At 45.0% G+C, this 16,928-nt stretch overlaps 1 protein-coding gene across 1 annotated transcript in view; it reads left to right on the forward strand.

Annotated features, from left to right (window-relative positions):
- KIAA1467 (KIAA1467 ortholog) overlaps positions 1-16,928 on the forward strand; it is a 20,834-nt gene that overhangs the window by 360 nt on the left and 3,546 nt on the right. The window contains exons 2-8 of the mRNA XM_010194471.1: positions 5,769-6,161; positions 7,082-7,180; positions 9,748-9,936; positions 11,430-11,560; positions 12,246-12,393; positions 12,738-12,879; positions 13,516-13,659. Coding sequence (XP_010192773.1) covers positions 5,769-6,161; positions 7,082-7,180; positions 9,748-9,936; positions 11,430-11,560; positions 12,246-12,393; positions 12,738-12,879; positions 13,516-13,659 — 1,246 coding nt within the window. The remainder of the gene's footprint in view (positions 1-5,768; positions 6,162-7,081; positions 7,181-9,747; positions 9,937-11,429; positions 11,561-12,245; positions 12,394-12,737; positions 12,880-13,515; positions 13,660-16,928) is intronic.

Below are 16,928 nucleotides of genomic sequence, written 5' to 3' on the forward strand. Positions count from 1 at the left end.
ACCGCGGCCCTGTGAGAAGCCGCCGGGCCTGCGTGGGAGGATGCGCCGGGTCCCGCAGGCCTCGCAGCAGTGGGCAAAGGGTTCAAGACAGCCACCGTCACTGCTAGAAAGCGTTAGTTCCTCTCAGATCCACTCCTGCCGGGTTTTACCCCCAAAAGCTGGGCCAGGGGTTTGGTGAGTGCCACTGCAATTACCTAGGTAAATGGTTAAAGCCTGCCTATCAGCTCTGCATACTGTTCTGCCAGAGATCTGCAGTGAGATGAAAGGTTATTCAAGCATAAGGGACCATTATGTCAGGGAACCAGATCTTTCAAAGGTAAGGCAGTGAGCAGCAGTCCAACAACCATTCTCTTCAGTGAGGAGATTAAAAGGGAATGAAAATATGTTGTGAAACCAGATCTTGAGAGAATGCTAGATACTGTTGGTTGGACCGCAGATGGTGCCAATGCACCTGGCTGCATTAACTCAATGGGAAAATGCCTCATTGCCCCTCCTGAGCATGTCTTGCCTTTGGGACAGCCATGGGACAGAGATGGGGCCCAACTGTGCACTGCTGGGGGAGGGCTTCTCCCCAGCGCCATGCACTGTTGTGGTCCTGCAGTGCCCCAGCCTATGAAGCAGCACTCAGTGGGTAGGTCATACTTTCCTCCTCTATTGGTCCATGAAGATCACAGTAATGTCTTTGGGGCCCTTCCCACCAGCTTTTAGTAACCCATACGACGAGTTATTTTTTTGTTTATGTAGTCCCTGTTGGATCTCATTCAAAGAAGTTTTGTTTGTAAGTCCGTTTGTTTCTGGTTATATATTTATATATATTTGTCTAAATGGGAAGGAATACATTTTACCTGAAGTTTATTTAGAAAAAGTGCTAATTGGTGGGTATAAGTATGTGTATTGGGGTGTGACCACTGGGGAACTGTACGATAACAATTACAGATCTCCTTCAGGACCTTTGGAACCAGTGTGATCCATTTGATATCTGCTGTTGGGAGGCACTGGTGTGGAAAAGAGCACAGGCCTTGCAACTGCAGTTAAGAAAACAGTTCTTGCATCAGTCCTTAGGTTAAATTGTGTATATTGTACCTTGTTTGTGTGGTTAACTCTTAGAAAATGCAGCTTTCAACAGCAATGAGAAAGCGGAAAGCCTATTGTTCTAGCCATTTTGTTCCTCCTGCATCTCATTAAATTAATTACATCAATATGTGGCAACTTATCTCCCCACAGGCTTAGAGATATGTCTGTCACCCTGTGACTGGTGCCTGCCAACTGCCAGCGGGGAAAAAACAGAACATGAATTGAGTACAAAGAGTACTGGAAGCAGTATGTCATCATTAGAATAACGCACTGAAAAGTGTACTAATCTAAAGTCCAAGATTTGCACTTTTCACTCCAAAGTGAGTGCAAAGAAAAGCCTTCCCAGTAAGTCAAAAACAGAAAAAAGAGATTATAATTAATTTCTCTCAAGCTATCAATACTAGAAAATGAGTATTTCATTATGAGTGGGACCTGATTCCAGCACACATCACCTCACAGATGTCTCCTTGCCAAATCATGATCACATGGTTCATCTTTCCTTTTATGAGAGGTCCCATTCTTCTGCTGCAAGAGTTGCAAGAACTGCCTATGCAAAAAATACTATTAGGAAAATGCACTGGGGATTTTCAAAGTCATAATGTGCAGTGTAGAGTCCAACAGCTCTTGAAAGTCTGTAAGTTTGGAGCATTTGAAAACCTCTTTAGTGTTTGCTTTTTCTTCCACTGGCAAAAAAAAAATAATAAATTTCCAGGGTGACATGACCAGTAACTTAGCCACAGACCACAAGCAACAGTTCCTCAGATTGATTGTAACCACAGACCACTGAGTGGGAACCTCTATTTTATCACCAGTACCATGGGAAAAAACAGAATACAATTTATAGCAGGTTAGAATGAAGCAGTTTATTTACTTTATCTGTAGGAAAGAAAACAGAGCAGCAGAGAAACTGACTCTGTTGATATGAACTCTGTCCCTGTAAAGTGGATGCAAGGTTTATATACACTTAGAGATGCTATGTAAAAGACAGATTACAGGTCTGTACCATTCACATCTTGTTACATACATAAGGTCACAGAACTGCCCAAGGTGGATCTGGAGTCTGTTCTCTTCAACACAGGGACTAACTCTTCATGAAGGTTACGCAGTGATTTATAATTTCAGGAGGTAGGGTGGGAGTTTGCCCAAGAGGCCAACTCACGTCCTAGCATTTCTACTTCTACAATGGAAAGCTGAAAACTTAATGGGAGTATTGGATTTTCTGGCAGCTGATCACTTGCAACAGAGACAGTTTTAGCTTTCTCTTGATGGACAAACTGTCATCCCCCAGCCTGAGCCTTGTTGTTGAGCAGAAAGGACAGAATTTTACTTCTGGAGCACTTATCAATAAATCATAATTCTCTGAATGGTGTGAGACTGCCCTTGTTTTCACACATTCTGTATTGCTGTATATGTCTATGTATGCTCTTCTGTTGAACAATCATTTGGGAGTGATTAGTGGAAGCCAGGTGTGGTATCCCTCCTTCCCACCGCAAGTGACTTAAAACTCAGATGAGGAGTCATCTTCTTTCTGCTCTCTTGCCAGCCAGGTGAATCATGAGTTGCATATTCTCTGCACTGCAGAACAGCCTTGGGAGGCTGGACTTGAGCACGCTCTCACCAGCCCTCCAGACACATTCCCAAAACACCTACAAATCACTTGTTAAGGCTCTTTCTCAACAGTGGAATTTGAGCGTTTGAATCCTCTGAGAGTAGGTATGCAATTAGGTTTGCCATGTGCTAGGTAAGTGCTCAAACAGCCATTGTTAAAGGGCAATGTCTTCCCATCTTTTGGCTTAAAAAAATCAGCAGGACATTTTATGCCTGACTATACTGAGTGGCTGTGCTTTGTGAGAGTGCCAACTAACCTTTTGAGGAAAGACAGGGAGAAGGAATTCCAGTTTCTAGTTCCTGTTCGGGCTTAGACATGAAATTAGTGAGCAGCTCTCTGCTTTATAGCTCTCCCATAACTCAATGGATCCTTTCCTATGTAGATCACCAAAAGCTGTAAATCATTATTGTGTAGTAGCTGTTTTGTAGGCTCTGATCAGTGGACTGGGATTCTGACGTGGTTCTCAGCAGAAAAGGTGTTCTTGTTGCAGGTTGTCTGTCATGGTTGACACCACTGCTGATGCTCCTGACATCTCAGTCCCAGCCAGTTCAAGTATGGGGTGACCCATAGTCTCCTAGAGTTCCAGAACAAAACTGCTCCAGATAAAGCTCATTCCTGTCAATGCTTTTAGTCGCCCCAAGGTTGAACAGCAGGTTTCAATCTTCTGGATTGACTGTCTGGAATTAAAATTATTAAAGAAATCATAGTCTATCTGAAGTGTTAGTATGCTGTTGGGTCGTTTTACTCAAAGCACACCAGTTTCCAAAACTGGGAGCAGTGTGGTTAACATAACTGTCTGACTTTGACTTCCCAGGCTAAATACCATTTACTCTTGGGCTAGCAGCATTTGCTTTTCATACCACTCTGACCTGGCTTGAACTGGCACATCTGGATCTGTAGAGAGAATCTGCAAATAACCCTGCCGGCGAGCCCTCTCTGGAATTTGTTGTTTTCACTGAGTACTCTTTCAGCAGCTTGTCAGCACAACCTACTGTATGGACATCTGAGAAATTCACACTGCGCTGCCATTGCAGTCTCTGAGCAGAGAGCTGTGTGCCACCAAGGTTGGTGGCCTTCTGTGCTGCTTACAGGATGGAGCCAAGGTTATAAAGACTTACTGAAAAGCCCATACTTTGAAGACATGTTTAGGGCAGATCTGTGTGAAACAATGCAGTGTCTCACACAGATACACTGGACTATCCCATAGGAATGTAGTGTCTTTAAGCTGGGTGCTCTGCCTCTGCACGGCACAGCTTTTTGGAGTGTGTATATGCACCAGATTGTTTTGATGTGAGTCTTTTGTAGAAACCCATAGTTCAGAAAGGAAGGGTTTGATTTAGATAATTGATCTTGTTGGATATCTTTATTTCCCTCTGTTCATTGTGGGTTGGTTGTCCTGGCTGCTCTACTTAGTGTGGGGCATTTGGTCCTCAGTGGGATTGACAGTTTTTCTTAAATCCTGAAATTGATACTGAAATACCAGCTATAAGTGGTACAGGAAGGGGAAGTGAAGGTCCTTTTGCAGGACAAGAAATGAGATCCATGTGCTGCAAAATAGATTCTGGTGTATTGCACTTAACTAGATATTACAGTATGTCTGTAACTGTGAGTCTGCCTTCAGTAGGGAAACCAGAAGTAAGGTGTATTATCTTATGCAGAAGAATAACCATGAAAGCCCTTGAATTTCCGCTCTGTAAAGCCTTTCCGTCATCTTAGTGTCTGAGAGTGGTTGCAGCTTGTGTATTTTTCCTTGTTATTTATGCCTTGCATGTATTACTTCAGGCATCTTCAGACACAAGTTAGCTCCTGTCTCGGGTCAGCTTTAGGCAAAGGGAAATGAGGCAGATATTTGGGACAGCAAAATTCCACCTAGGAATAGGAGAGAGAGAGAAACAGACTGAGGCCCTGCAATCATTGGAGCAGTAGCCGTGGCTCCATGCCCAGCCTGGTGGCGCAGGGCAGCTCCCTGAGACGTGATCCTCCACTCGTAGCTCAGGGCAGCGAGTCTGTGTTATCCTGCCTGCCCCCATAAACAGATGGCCCTGGCCTTACGCCAGCGTGTACAACTGGGCTCTGCACCTGCCCTCATCATACTCACTGTGGCTGTCTAGGGCTTGAGGGGAGAGATCGTCCATGTGCCAGGCATCTGGGGGGAAGACACCTAAAGCTAAGCTACTTTCTTGTACCACCACCTGAAGGCATCAGTACCAAGTTCCCTGTTCTGGCAAGGCCAAGCACAAGCTGTCAGCTCTGGTGGGAGTGAGAACAGAGCAAGAGCACTGTGGTTTCTTACTGCAGGGGCTGGAGCACACTCTCTCGCAGTGCTGAGCTATGTGGAGAAGGTGGTGTGTTAGAGGAGCAGCCTTGATTGCTTCAGAGACCAGCGTGTTACTGGGCCAAAAGGGCAAAATGACTTTGCCCTCCTTGTCAGGGAATTGATATCCATTTTTACCAGCACTGCAGGGAAACTGTGAGGTACTCTGTTCCTTCTCTCCCTCATGAAGCAGGACTGCAGATGTGGCAACCTAGAAGGCAGCAGTGCTGCTTGGACCAGGCAGGAGGAGCAGGGGAAAAATGAGCTGCAGAGGGAGGCCCCCTCAGAGAATACAGACTGCAAGAGAAAAGGATCTGTGTTGAGATTAGAGGCTGGCAAACGCTAAAGGAGTTCAGAGTCTGAAGTCAAGAGAATGCTGCGGTTTACGTACTCAGACCATTAAGCATGCCTTCATGTCAGTGTGTCTCATTACCAAACAGGAAAGTATTAGAATTAAACCAGCCATGAATTCCATATATATACATACATATACACATACGTATGTGTGTGTGTGTGTGTGTGTGTAGATACTATATATATACACCTTTATCTTGGAGAAATAAACTGTCAGCATCTTTTTTCCTGCAGCTGCTACTCTGAAACATGGACAGACCCTGTCTTTTGTCTCACACCTTTCACTTGGAGCCACACAAAATGCAGACTGTGCTGTTTTCCCTTCTGCATCACTCTCCACTGCAGCCTTTTCTTCACTGAGATCCTGAAAAAGTGAGGAACTCATGCTTTATTGTGTCTCTCTATCTCTTTCCTCAGGAAAGAAGAGCCCGGACCTTGGGGAATACGATCCCCTCACTCAGGCTGACAGTGATGAAAGTGAAGATGACCTGGTACTCAACATCCAGAAGAACGGGGGGGTCAAGAACGGGAAGAGCCCTCCTGAGGAGGTGCAGGACCCTGACTCTGATGTGGAGGTTGGGATGACAAAGCAGCACACATCAGAGAGCGCACCTGAGGGTTATCCTGCAGAAACAGCTGGGAGTTTGGAGCAGAAGGCTGCTCCCTCCCTCATGCCATACCTGCGCACAGCAATCTTTTTGCTTACTGTGGTGGTCTCGATGATTCTTGTGTTGGTGTGCGCATTTCTAATTCCCTGTCCCCCTAGAGACTTGCATAACACCTGGAACCGCAACCTAGGTCAGGGAGCAGGTGAGAAAGCCCCAGGGACTGCATCTGGCGTGGGGGAGGTGGCAGCTCCCAGGCTGGGCATCGGCGGGAGAGACCTATCTGGGAGATCCAGGTCGGAGCAGAGGCCCTTCCTCACCACTGCAGATGCTCCAAGGTAACACAGGCGGCTGTGTCCTACTCAATCTTTAAGCTGAGGCCTGTGAAATCTGGCATCAGTAGATAACTGTGCCACAAAATCTCGTTTCTGCCAACACCAAAAACCATTTTGACTTGTCTCCCATCCTGCCTTTTAGTCTGGATGGTGCACTCTGTTCCAGATGGAGATGGCCCGGCACACTTTAAAATGTAGTGCCTCCCTCTCTGCATCCTGGGTTTCACCAGCACCTCCATGCTGAAGTGTGTGGGTGTATTTGGGAGTAGAGGGATAGAAGTCTCTGTGTCTCCTAGCTGGCTTAACTAACCTTATTTCTTTTGTCGTCTTCTCCTGCTTGAATCCATAAATGAGCATTTGGTCATCCTGTATGGTCCACATTTCTAAAGTATCTTCTATTCTGACTTCTGCAGTAAAGTAAGAGTGGTTTGTGAATAATTTCTGCCAGATCTAGATATGTCTCTCCCTCCTTGCTTTCTGCTCCTGGCTTCCAAATCTCAGCCTTTGTGATATATGTGGCTACCACATCACCTCAGAACATTAAGTGGGAAGCAGACATCTTTTCTGTTAGCTCTTCCATTTTCCCCTTTCCTTTCCTAGTTGCTATGTGTCTGCCTTTCCATGCAGTGGTGGGAGCTGCTTGGCATTGGTGATTCCCTAGCAGACTCTGAGGCTTGGCTGTCCACGAGTCTCTTTCCTGGGCCAGTCCTCCTGTCCTCCTCTCCCAGTGTGGAAAATGGGCTGGGTGGCCTTTTTAACAACAGTGCAGTGATTCTCTGTGATGTTGCAGGTGGTGTGTTATCCCCACTGGAGCTGTGTGATGTGAATGGTGATGGTCTACCTGACATCCTCATTGCCTTCACTGCCTTGATGAATGCTAGCGTCAAGGGTAAGCACAGCAGCTCCTTTCCATTCTTCTTTCTGTATTTGTCGGTACAGACCTTTGTATGTTTGTCTTATGTGTGGGGAGAGTTCTGCCACTGCAAATTCACTGCATTGCTCTTTTCAGAGTTCCTTAAAATGGTTGGTGTGCTGTGCCTGTGCTTTGTCATGCTGCTAATAACAAACCTGTGCTCCCATAGCTGCTGGATCAACTATTTCCCTTTATCTCATCTTGGGACAAGTCCACCTCTTTGTCCTGTATTTGTGCACACTTAGTTTGGGGGCAGAGATAAAGTGATCAGAAAGCATTACTCTACAAATAGCAATTGAAAATAAGGTGTTTTTTTTTCCCCAATCTTGTTATCTCTCAGAGCCCTTCACAAAAGAGCTCAGTCTAACTACCTTCATGTTACAGGCACAAAGGTGGAAGCTGCTTGACAGAGGTCACAGATGAGGTTCAGTGGTAGAGTCTGGGCTCTTTCCTGATCTGTTGTCCAATGTCCCGGTCATTACCAAGGGTAGTTGGTGACAGGAACAGTGATGGCAGAGCTGACTGTTGGAGAGCTCTGGTTCTTCTGATCTAGCCGGTTGCTTGCCAACAGGGAGCATTATGGATTTTTTTAGAGCAGCTGTAGGTCATTGTTGCAGGAAACACCCTCACCTTACTGCCCTTTTCTCCTGGTCATTTCATATCCTTAAGGCTCCAAATTGTTGGTAATTCACAGATAATAGTCTGGCTGATGGTGGGGAAGCTACTGTGCCTGGCTCTTTAGCAGGTATCCCTCAGTTTCTTCCTCCTGGCTCCTTTTGCTTTCTCTGTTAACCTTCACACCCCTCAGGTAACATAGCAGTAGCCTGCTGATACTGGCCACTGTTACACAGAGGCTGCCAAGTCCAGTAGCATCCTATTGCACTGGGCTTCTGAAGTCCTGGAGGTTCCCAGCTGCCTGCCATACTGTGTCTGCCCAGCTTAGCATCACCTGAGATTTCATGAATCTGTTCAGTCTCAAAGTCATATCCAGGGAGCAAGCATTCATTGCACAGAACTCTTGTGGGAGCAAAATGCCTTGGTTCTCCAAAGAGCAGGGTAATAAAAATAGTTAGAATGTAGGGAAAAGCCTAAGCAAGGCCCTCAGTATATCACAGCAAGTCCTATAGAAATAAATCTATGAGCAGCAAGAAAATTTTAGATTAAGTTAAAAAAGAAAGCGAGAGAGAGATACTATTGACATAAAGGCTGCATTCAGTTTGTAGAGGTTATCCTTGTGTTCTCTATTTTGCCATTGCATTGTATTTATCTTTCATATATACAGTCCTCAGCGTGCTTTGAATGGAACTAATCCTATCTAGCTCCATCCTGGGCTATAGCTATGCTGGAAGACAAAAAGCAAGCACTAAAGCAGATGTAAACATGTCACAACCCTAAACCCTTATATCTGGGTATCACCCCCGCTGTAGCTTGTGCTTGGAGCATTCATGCGGTGTCCAGCAGAGATAAGCTTGAGATAGGTACCTGATGGAGTAAGCTATGACATTGTTAGCTGTTTCTCTAGCTTGTACACACAACAGCTGTGAGCTGCATTCAGGAGTTAGCTGTTCTTTATCCTTGCCAAGCCAATGAGGAGGACTTGGGCTGGGGCAACTCCCTAGCATAAGCCAGGTGATTTTCAGTTTGAGGAAAGACTGAGTTTGATTTAGAGTGGGCTCAGACTTGGTTTTAGCCAGTGGCCCAGATGGGCCCTTCATGTAGTCAGGTCACATATTGTTTTGCCAGTAAGACAGGAGTCAACTGGGACTGTTGTTATCTTGCAATGTACAGGAGTTCATATTACATTGTGATATGAGTGTACCAGGTGGAGATTACAGTAACCACAATTATGTCTGAGGGCAAGCTGAACTAAAAGTTGCTCAGGTTTGGAATCACAGTCAACAGTCAATTGAAACAGCATAGAGCACTTTTTCTCACAATTATTTTGTGCTAACTGGTGAATTAGGAAAAGACTCCTGAGTTGCACCAATTGGTTGGGTTCACTGTGCTCTCCACGACAATAAAACTTACTTGGAAAACAAAGAAAAAAAGCTCTCTGATAGCCAATCGCCTTCTGCTGCCCTAGAATTACAGACAGCTCAGGACTTCCAAATGAGGTGACATCTGGCTTGAGAATCACTTAAGGCTTCCTGTCAGTATCTTGAGGGATAAGAGATCAGAAGGATCAGTCTGGTTTGACAGCAGCACATTTCAGACAGGCAATTCAACACAGTTAAGCAGGTTACCCCCAAGATCTTGGTTCTTCTGCGCCCAGCAGACCACATTTCTTGCTGTGAGCTCAGGTCCAACCTTTGTGGTTGTCTGTGCTGTTGACTGACAGCCCAGCTTATCTGGAGATTGCTCTTAGGCTCTGCTTAGCCATGGGGTGGGATTTGACCTTTGCTTTCAGGCAGTGTGGATGTGGCTGATTTGAGCCACTCAGCTCCAGGACCTAGAGCTTGAACTCAAACACAGAGACCAAAGGCAGTGTGGACATAGCCTCTTGATGCCAAATGATTTCACACTTTCTCTCCTGCCTCTTCCAGGTGTCTCTAGGCCCTCTGTAACTGTGGTGGCGCTTTCTGGTATGAATGGCAGCACCCTGTGGTCCATCCAGCTTCCAGAGGAGACTCAGAGTGTGCAGTGCAAAGGGCTGTCACTGCGGTCACCTGCAGAGCCTGTCTGCCTTGTTACAGGAACATCAAAATTCCTCAGCCTTCTCAGTGCCTCCACAGGTAAAGTCAACTACCAGTGTATTAGAAATATGCTACTGCTTTTATGTTTTCTTTAAAGGGCTAATAATAAATGATTCAGTGCTGGCACTTCATGGTGGTTGTTGTCTAGTGACACACAGGAAAGGGTCAAAACACTAAGGAGTTTCTAGTTACCCAGGGTAAGAGAGAATCCAAACCATTGCTGCTCTGTGGCAGCATCTTCATCTTACCATCTCAGAACATTTCTGAGTGTTCATCTTAACCTGTAGCACCCCTATGACATAAAGGATATGTTAAGGTATGTTCTCATCAGTATTGAGCTGTTAGTACGACTCACACCTACCTAAAAGCACTGAAAAGCTGAACACCATTCTTGAAGAAGTTATGTAAGGACATATGCTACCTTCCAGAGAAATTAAGCCTGTAGAAGAATTGATTAGATGTGAGTGAATATTGCATTTTTAATCACTTGATCATGTGTATCTCCATTCTCTGATTGCTGTTTTTTCTACCACACTAATTCACTGGCAGAAATATTCATAGGTAGGTATAGGGATGATTTTAGTATCAACAGAGAATGGATAGGTACAAGAAACCTTGGGTTTAAGTTTCATATCCTGTCAGTGAGCAGTGACACTTAACTTTTAGGGACCAGATTACTTGCACAGTGTTTTCATGGCCTGGAACCTGTCTCTTTTTACTAGTAGTGTTGTGTGTAGTAGCAGTAGTAGTAATGTAGCAGTAGTAGTAATGTGCATAAGGGTTTGCAGGTCTGGCCTTTGGTTTCCTTTGTCGTGCAGAGGCAAACACTATTCTACACAGCATTAGCAGCAGAAAAGCATTTTTAAACTCTGATTGAAAAAGCAGAAGTGTTGGCAAAAGAATCATGAAGAAGTAAAAGCACTGAGTTTGATTTTGCTTTTTTTGGGGGGTGTTTAAGTTCATTTGCCAGTTTGCAAATCAGGTTTTACTGAGTTTCCAGCTGAGTCCATGCTGTCCTACCAAACCATTTGACATCGTGTCTGCTAACATGCTTTCACCCTGAGGTGGAGTGAGCATGCCATGCTGGAGTGGCTATTTACTGCTGGGAATTTAACTGAGACACAGATTTGCACTTTGAATATCAGAACTGCCCATCTGTTCCCTTTCCTGGCATCTACCTACAGGCTTTACTCCTGACTGAGGAAACAACTACTGTCTTGCAAAGCAGCACTCTCCTGTAGGTTCTCCTTCCAAGAGTGAACCTCAGATATTCTCTGCTATTTCAGAAAGTGTTTCTAGAGAGATGCACAGCAAGACTTGAGGGATGACTCGAAGCCAATCTGAAGAAGTGGTGGGGGAAGAACTTTGCTTCCCTATGCAGCTTGCCCCGGTTTGTAGGCTTGTCTTTTCTCAGATAACAGTGGAAACAACCTCTGTTGCTCTCTCCTTCAAGAAAGTTTTGTGGAATCCTCTGGGGATGCCCACTGGTTCCCCAAGTGCTGCAGGCTTCTTTCATCCTGCTCTTCCAACAGGCAAGACCATCTGGACACTGAACTCCATCCACCTTTCAAGTGGGATCCTGGCTGCACCGGCTGCAACTCTTCCAGATGTAGATGGAGATGGGATTAGGGATATTGTTGTTCTGGGCCTCAAAGAGACACAGGTACAGCATATATCTGCTCAAGGTCTGAAAGGCCCTTGACAATCTAGAGGAAGAACAGGGTGCCTGGTGTGGAATAGCTTTAACAGGAGCTGCAAGAACCCCTAATTTTTGTTTCCTTTGATTTCCCTGAAAAGGACCCTTTTTTCTTTCAATAGGTCATAGCAGTGAGATCAAGCAATAATGACAATACCTGCATTTCTTGTCAGCAGGGAATGAACAGAAAGGTCATTATTTACCCATGACTGAGACTTGAGAATCATCTGTTTCTGTTCAGTGAATGCTTGGCTTGAAGTGAGTGTTTAGCAGCAGTGTAGGGAGCCATGTTGAGATAGGTCTCTGGAGAAAGGAGCCTTCAGCTTATCCAAAAGAAAGAAATACTTATGTGATTAATTCAGATGCAGAGTTCCTCTATGCTCATCCTTCCCCACAATTCTAGTATTAATGTTATTAGAGGAGTTTAGGTTTTTGAAGTCCCTTCTGTCTTTGATGCATTAGCAGTCAAGAGAAAAGCATGAATGTAAGACTCCCAGGAAGCCAGACTGAGCAAAGAGAAAGAGACCACTAGCTAGACCTTGCTGTGGGGGGAAAGAGCAGTGGACCTTCATGCTGTGAGGATCAGTGAAGATACTGAGAGCACAAGTGCATGAAAGCACTGCTAAAAATCTCTACCTCTCTCTCTTTGCAGCCTGATGTGTTTTTCATCTTGGTGTCAGGGAAGACTGGGACTGCTTTGGGTGGGCCTGTGAAGTACAGCACCAATGGAGAAGGGAAAGTGATTGGCCCCCAAGTCCACATCACCAGCCAGGGAGCCATCTACATCCTGTTTGGTTTTGGTAATGTGCACCTTAACTTTCTAGCACTTCACCTTACTGAGAAAGCGTTCATTTTACCTAAAATGGCCCAGAGCATCCCTGGGATATGTCTACCACTCCTTCTACTGTAAAAGCTAGGAGTAGAGGACATAGCAACAAGTCTCACTGCCATGGTGTGGAAAAGTGCAGGAGCCTGCTAGCCTGGAATACCTTGGAGTTTCCCAAAGGCACAACATGCCAGGGAAGTTCCAGCTCTGGGCATTTCTTTGCCTTCTGCCACAAACACAGTGGTCCCAAGGACCTTCTGTGCTACTAGAGAGTTAACTTTCACAGGCAGGACTCTTCATATTTACTCTTCCTGGCAGGTAATGTTCAAGCAGTTGCCCTGAGAGATATCTTTACCCAAGCCAGAAACCGGGACAGCTTTCCTGCAATGCTGCAGCAGGAGGAGCCAGAGTGGGAAAAGCGCAGATCTGTCAACCTGTCAGAGCTCATTGACATTTACAGGTAGGAGATGGACTCATCATCTTGCTTCTGCTGGGAGAGCATGGGGAGGGTGGGTACTTCTTAATGGTCCTGGAGATGGTCCCTCCTAATTCAGTACTGTCCTTTTCATTGCCCAGTTGATGACTGTACTCTGGAGAACCCATTATTCCTCTCTGTCCTGTTGTTGTCCTAGCAAAAGAAGTGCAGAGTATGGTAAAAGGGAAATCTTTGCTTCTGCTGTCCCATGTTCCTTTCTTCCACCCCTTATGCATACCTGGATTAAAAAAAAAAAAAATTAAAAAAAAAAGTGTTTCCTGCTAATGGAGTCCCTTTGGGAAGCTCAGAAGCTCAGTCTGTGTACAGCACTGTAGGCCTGGATTTCTCATCTCCTTCTTCGCTGCCAAATTGTGATCACAGTCAGCCTGGATAGAAATAAAGGGAGGGAGAAAATGTGAAACCCCACACTCTATGCTTTCTGTAGTAACTCAAGATATTCGGAAGAGACTTAACTGAGGAACCCTCACAGGAAGCTAGGGGAAAAGATGGGCCTCTCCAAGAACAGTTCAAATCTTAGGTAGGATGAATTGCCAGGTAGCTAGTGCTGAGATGTGCAGATACAAGCCTCAGAATCTCCTCTCTGCTTTCCCTTTGTCCCAGTGGGGGTGTTGACTTCCTGCAGACAATGAAGTCATCTGACACAAACTGCAGCAACCTGCTGATCACAACCAAAGACAGCTTGATCCTACTGCGGGGACAGGACCTGGAGCCCCACTGGACCCTGGAACTGCAGAACATCAGCAGGTTACATACTGGGAACATTTTTCTGTCCTAGTTCTTCCTGTACCATTTCCTGGCTTTCACTTTTAAGCACATGTGCTTCTTAGAAAACAATTGAGAAGAATTCTCCATGTTTGCAGAGAAGTCTAGGAATTGGAGGTGTGCAAATGCATCACTGATCAAGTGAGGAGGGCTGGGGTGGGGGGAGCAAGGAACAGAAGGCTGGAAACCTGAGCTGTGTGCTGGTGAGTGATCACAAATCACAATGGGAGTTGACTCAGGTACCCAACATTGATGTCATGACTGCTGTGGCATTGGAATTCAGGAGGTTGCTAGTGTGTGATTCAGTCCATCTGCTGTGCAAGGCTGCCACTTGCCAGCTCACTGGAGAGAAGCAGTTGCATTAGCAATGTTAAGTATTTAGAGAAGGTGTCTTGAGTATGGCCCACAGATCTTAATGTTCCTTGAAAGCTGAAAATGAGCGCTCTGATGGCAGTCAGCACACCATCTATACTAAATGTAAACCTTAAAATAATACTGCTCGTCCTCTAATTTCACACATGGAAGTGAAGTAATTTGCCAGATCTCATGGGTTGATAATAACCAGCAGTTTCAGTTTGCCCAGTATTAAATATTTGCAAAGGGCAGTTGGGCACAGTTGAGGGAAATTGTGTGGGAAACAAATTGCTTGCTCTGCTATGTGGAGGAAAGAAAGCAGCTCTCAGCTCAGTGTCACCTGACTGTCAAGAGCATCTAGAGGAAGAAGGCACTGGAACTTCATTAAGCAAAAAAAATTGTGCTCAGCTAGGTTTGATATTCAGATAATGTCCAGATTCTTGAGGGCTGACGGGTGACATAAGCAATGGCTTTAGGAATAATTTGTGGCTAGTTGATCTTGCTGTGGGGAAAGGGGATGGACTAAAAGTGTTTTGGGCCGAGCCTGCAGACTTCTGCATATTTTTAGGGTCTAGTTCAAAGGGTAAATGTGCACTGACTAAGCAAAGCCAGTTCATAGATGCTGTAAAATCAGTTATACACAAGAAATTTCTAAATGGACCCACTAATTTCTATGGAAAATTTCTATGGGTTCAAACTAAGAAGGCTTGAAAAGTGCATTACCTGTTAATCACAGTATGGTTGAGGTTGGAAGACACCTCTGGAGACTGCCTAGTCCAACCTACCTGCTCAAGCAGGCTCAGCTAGAGCAGGTTGCTCAGGGCTGTGTGCTGTCAGGTTTTAAATGTCGCAAAGGATGGAGACTCCACAGCCACTCTGGGCAGCTAGTATTCCAGGTTGCTGCATGCCAGCCCTGTTTCTTCTGGCTCTGTAACCTCCCAGGGGACAGAGTACAACACATGTACAGCACCTGCCAGATAGGCATTGAAAAATAATGAAAACAATTCTTGTTCAAGGCTGCTGACCTAAAGTCCTGGACTGCCTATTTTCTTGGAGTTAAGAGAGATGAAATATGTTAGACTGAATATATTGTGGCCAAGCATTTATTTAAGAGGTCTGGGGTTTTTTAGGACTTAAAGAAGTTCTGCTTAAGGAACACAGGCTGGGGGACAAATTCAGCTCGGGGGAGTTACCAGATAGGCAAACAAACCCAGTTCCTCATCTGACAAAGCTTACAGAGCCAGCTGAGCTCCTCTTTTCTTGGGTAAACCCACTACAAGCACACCACTCCAGCCAGGCAAACTGAATCCAGCTCTTTGGGAACAGTCTCTGAGACAACCAACTTGACTGCTGCAGATGTGCTGCATTTCCAGATAGCTTTTGACAAGATCCCTGGAAAACCATAAGGGAGGATCAGTAGTCATAAAACAAGGGCGAAGTTCAGAGACCATGAAATTGAGTAAGCAGTTGAAAATTGTGTTGTAAATGGATGTTTCAGATGAGAGAGGATTAATAGCAGGTTGCTGAGGGGATTACTGTTGGGCAGGAATAATTACTAGCCTTCTGGTTCATTTGAGAAAGTGCCTAGGGGATTTTCCAGTTGATTGGTAGCATCTAAAATACATAGGCCTGCCTGCATTCAGTTTTTGGAATCTGTCACTAACTGTAACCCATAAGGGACACGAGAAGAGGCACTTTGGGAGAGATTTTAAGTTGATGCCTTTAGGATAGAACTACCTACTTTTCCCTTTTGCTACTGGAGAGATTTCAAGCTGTGGGAGTGTCCCACAATACTGCCTTGAAAGCATTGGGTTTGGTTGCCAAAGGTGTCTGTAAAGTGAATGACGTTGTTTGATGCAGTAAGTATAAATGGTCAAGCCACTGCTGTACCGTGACATTGCTGTTCAGGAGCCATTCTGGTATGCATATTATAAAGGGGAAGCTGGAAAAAAATGGAGAAAATGGCTGGAAAAAAGTGCTTCAGCATGGAAGATTTAAGTCAGTGGGTATTTATGATCAAAGAGAAGCCTCAGAGGTGAGTTCATAAGCATGTGTAAGTAATGGGAGCTAACGCCCATTTTAATCTTGCTGTAGCAAGAACAAGTGCCTTGGAGTGAAAGCCATTCATGTTCAAGAAAATGAAAATGCAGGCATGTTTCTTTGGATGAGATTAATCATTAGACCTGACCGTCACGAGAAGTGATGAATTCATCTCATCTTTGTATTTCTGTAGCAAGCCTCATGGCTGGTAGATCTGGTCAAAGTCAGCCTACTGATACTTCATTAGTTGGGTGAAATGCAGCAGTCTGTCATAAACAAGAGGATGGAGGACATATTCTGATGATCCTGCCTTGCCATAAGCTCTGGTTCTGTGAATTTTGAGGAATCGTTTGTGCTTATTTAGAACCTTGTGTCTAGCTGTGGCGAATTTAAGGAAGACAGAGATAAGACTCAGAAAGCCAAAGGCAAGGACGATGGTTAGAAAACAGGTACAATGAGAGATATTCAAATAGTAGTGTTATGACAACCAGAAGACAGAGGATGAGAGGGGACTTCATTTAAACTGCTGAAGATTATGAAAAGGCTTGTAAAACCACCAGTAGTAAGAAAACAAAGAATCATGGGCTGACATTAATAGTGGATATATTAAGAGCCATTTCACACAGCTAAGGCAGCCAGGGAAACACACTTTCAACAGGAGGTCACATCTGCCAGTACATTTTGAATGGACTGGGTAATTCTTTATGACCATTGCAAAACTGTACAGGTGCTCATGCTAAGAAAAGAAAATTAGAGTCATATCACAGGGTGATAAACAGATGTCTACAGAGCTCAGCAAGGGATGTGCCCCTCCCCCCCCCCCCCAGAAGCATGTGCCGTCTTAACAAAGAACACAA

Source organism: Mesitornis unicolor, unplaced genomic scaffold (assembly GCF_000695765.1).
Source record: "Mesitornis unicolor isolate BGI_N332 unplaced genomic scaffold, ASM69576v1 scaffold29581, whole genome shotgun sequence".
Classification (NCBI taxonomy): domain Eukaryota; kingdom Metazoa; phylum Chordata; class Aves; order Mesitornithiformes; family Mesitornithidae; genus Mesitornis; species Mesitornis unicolor.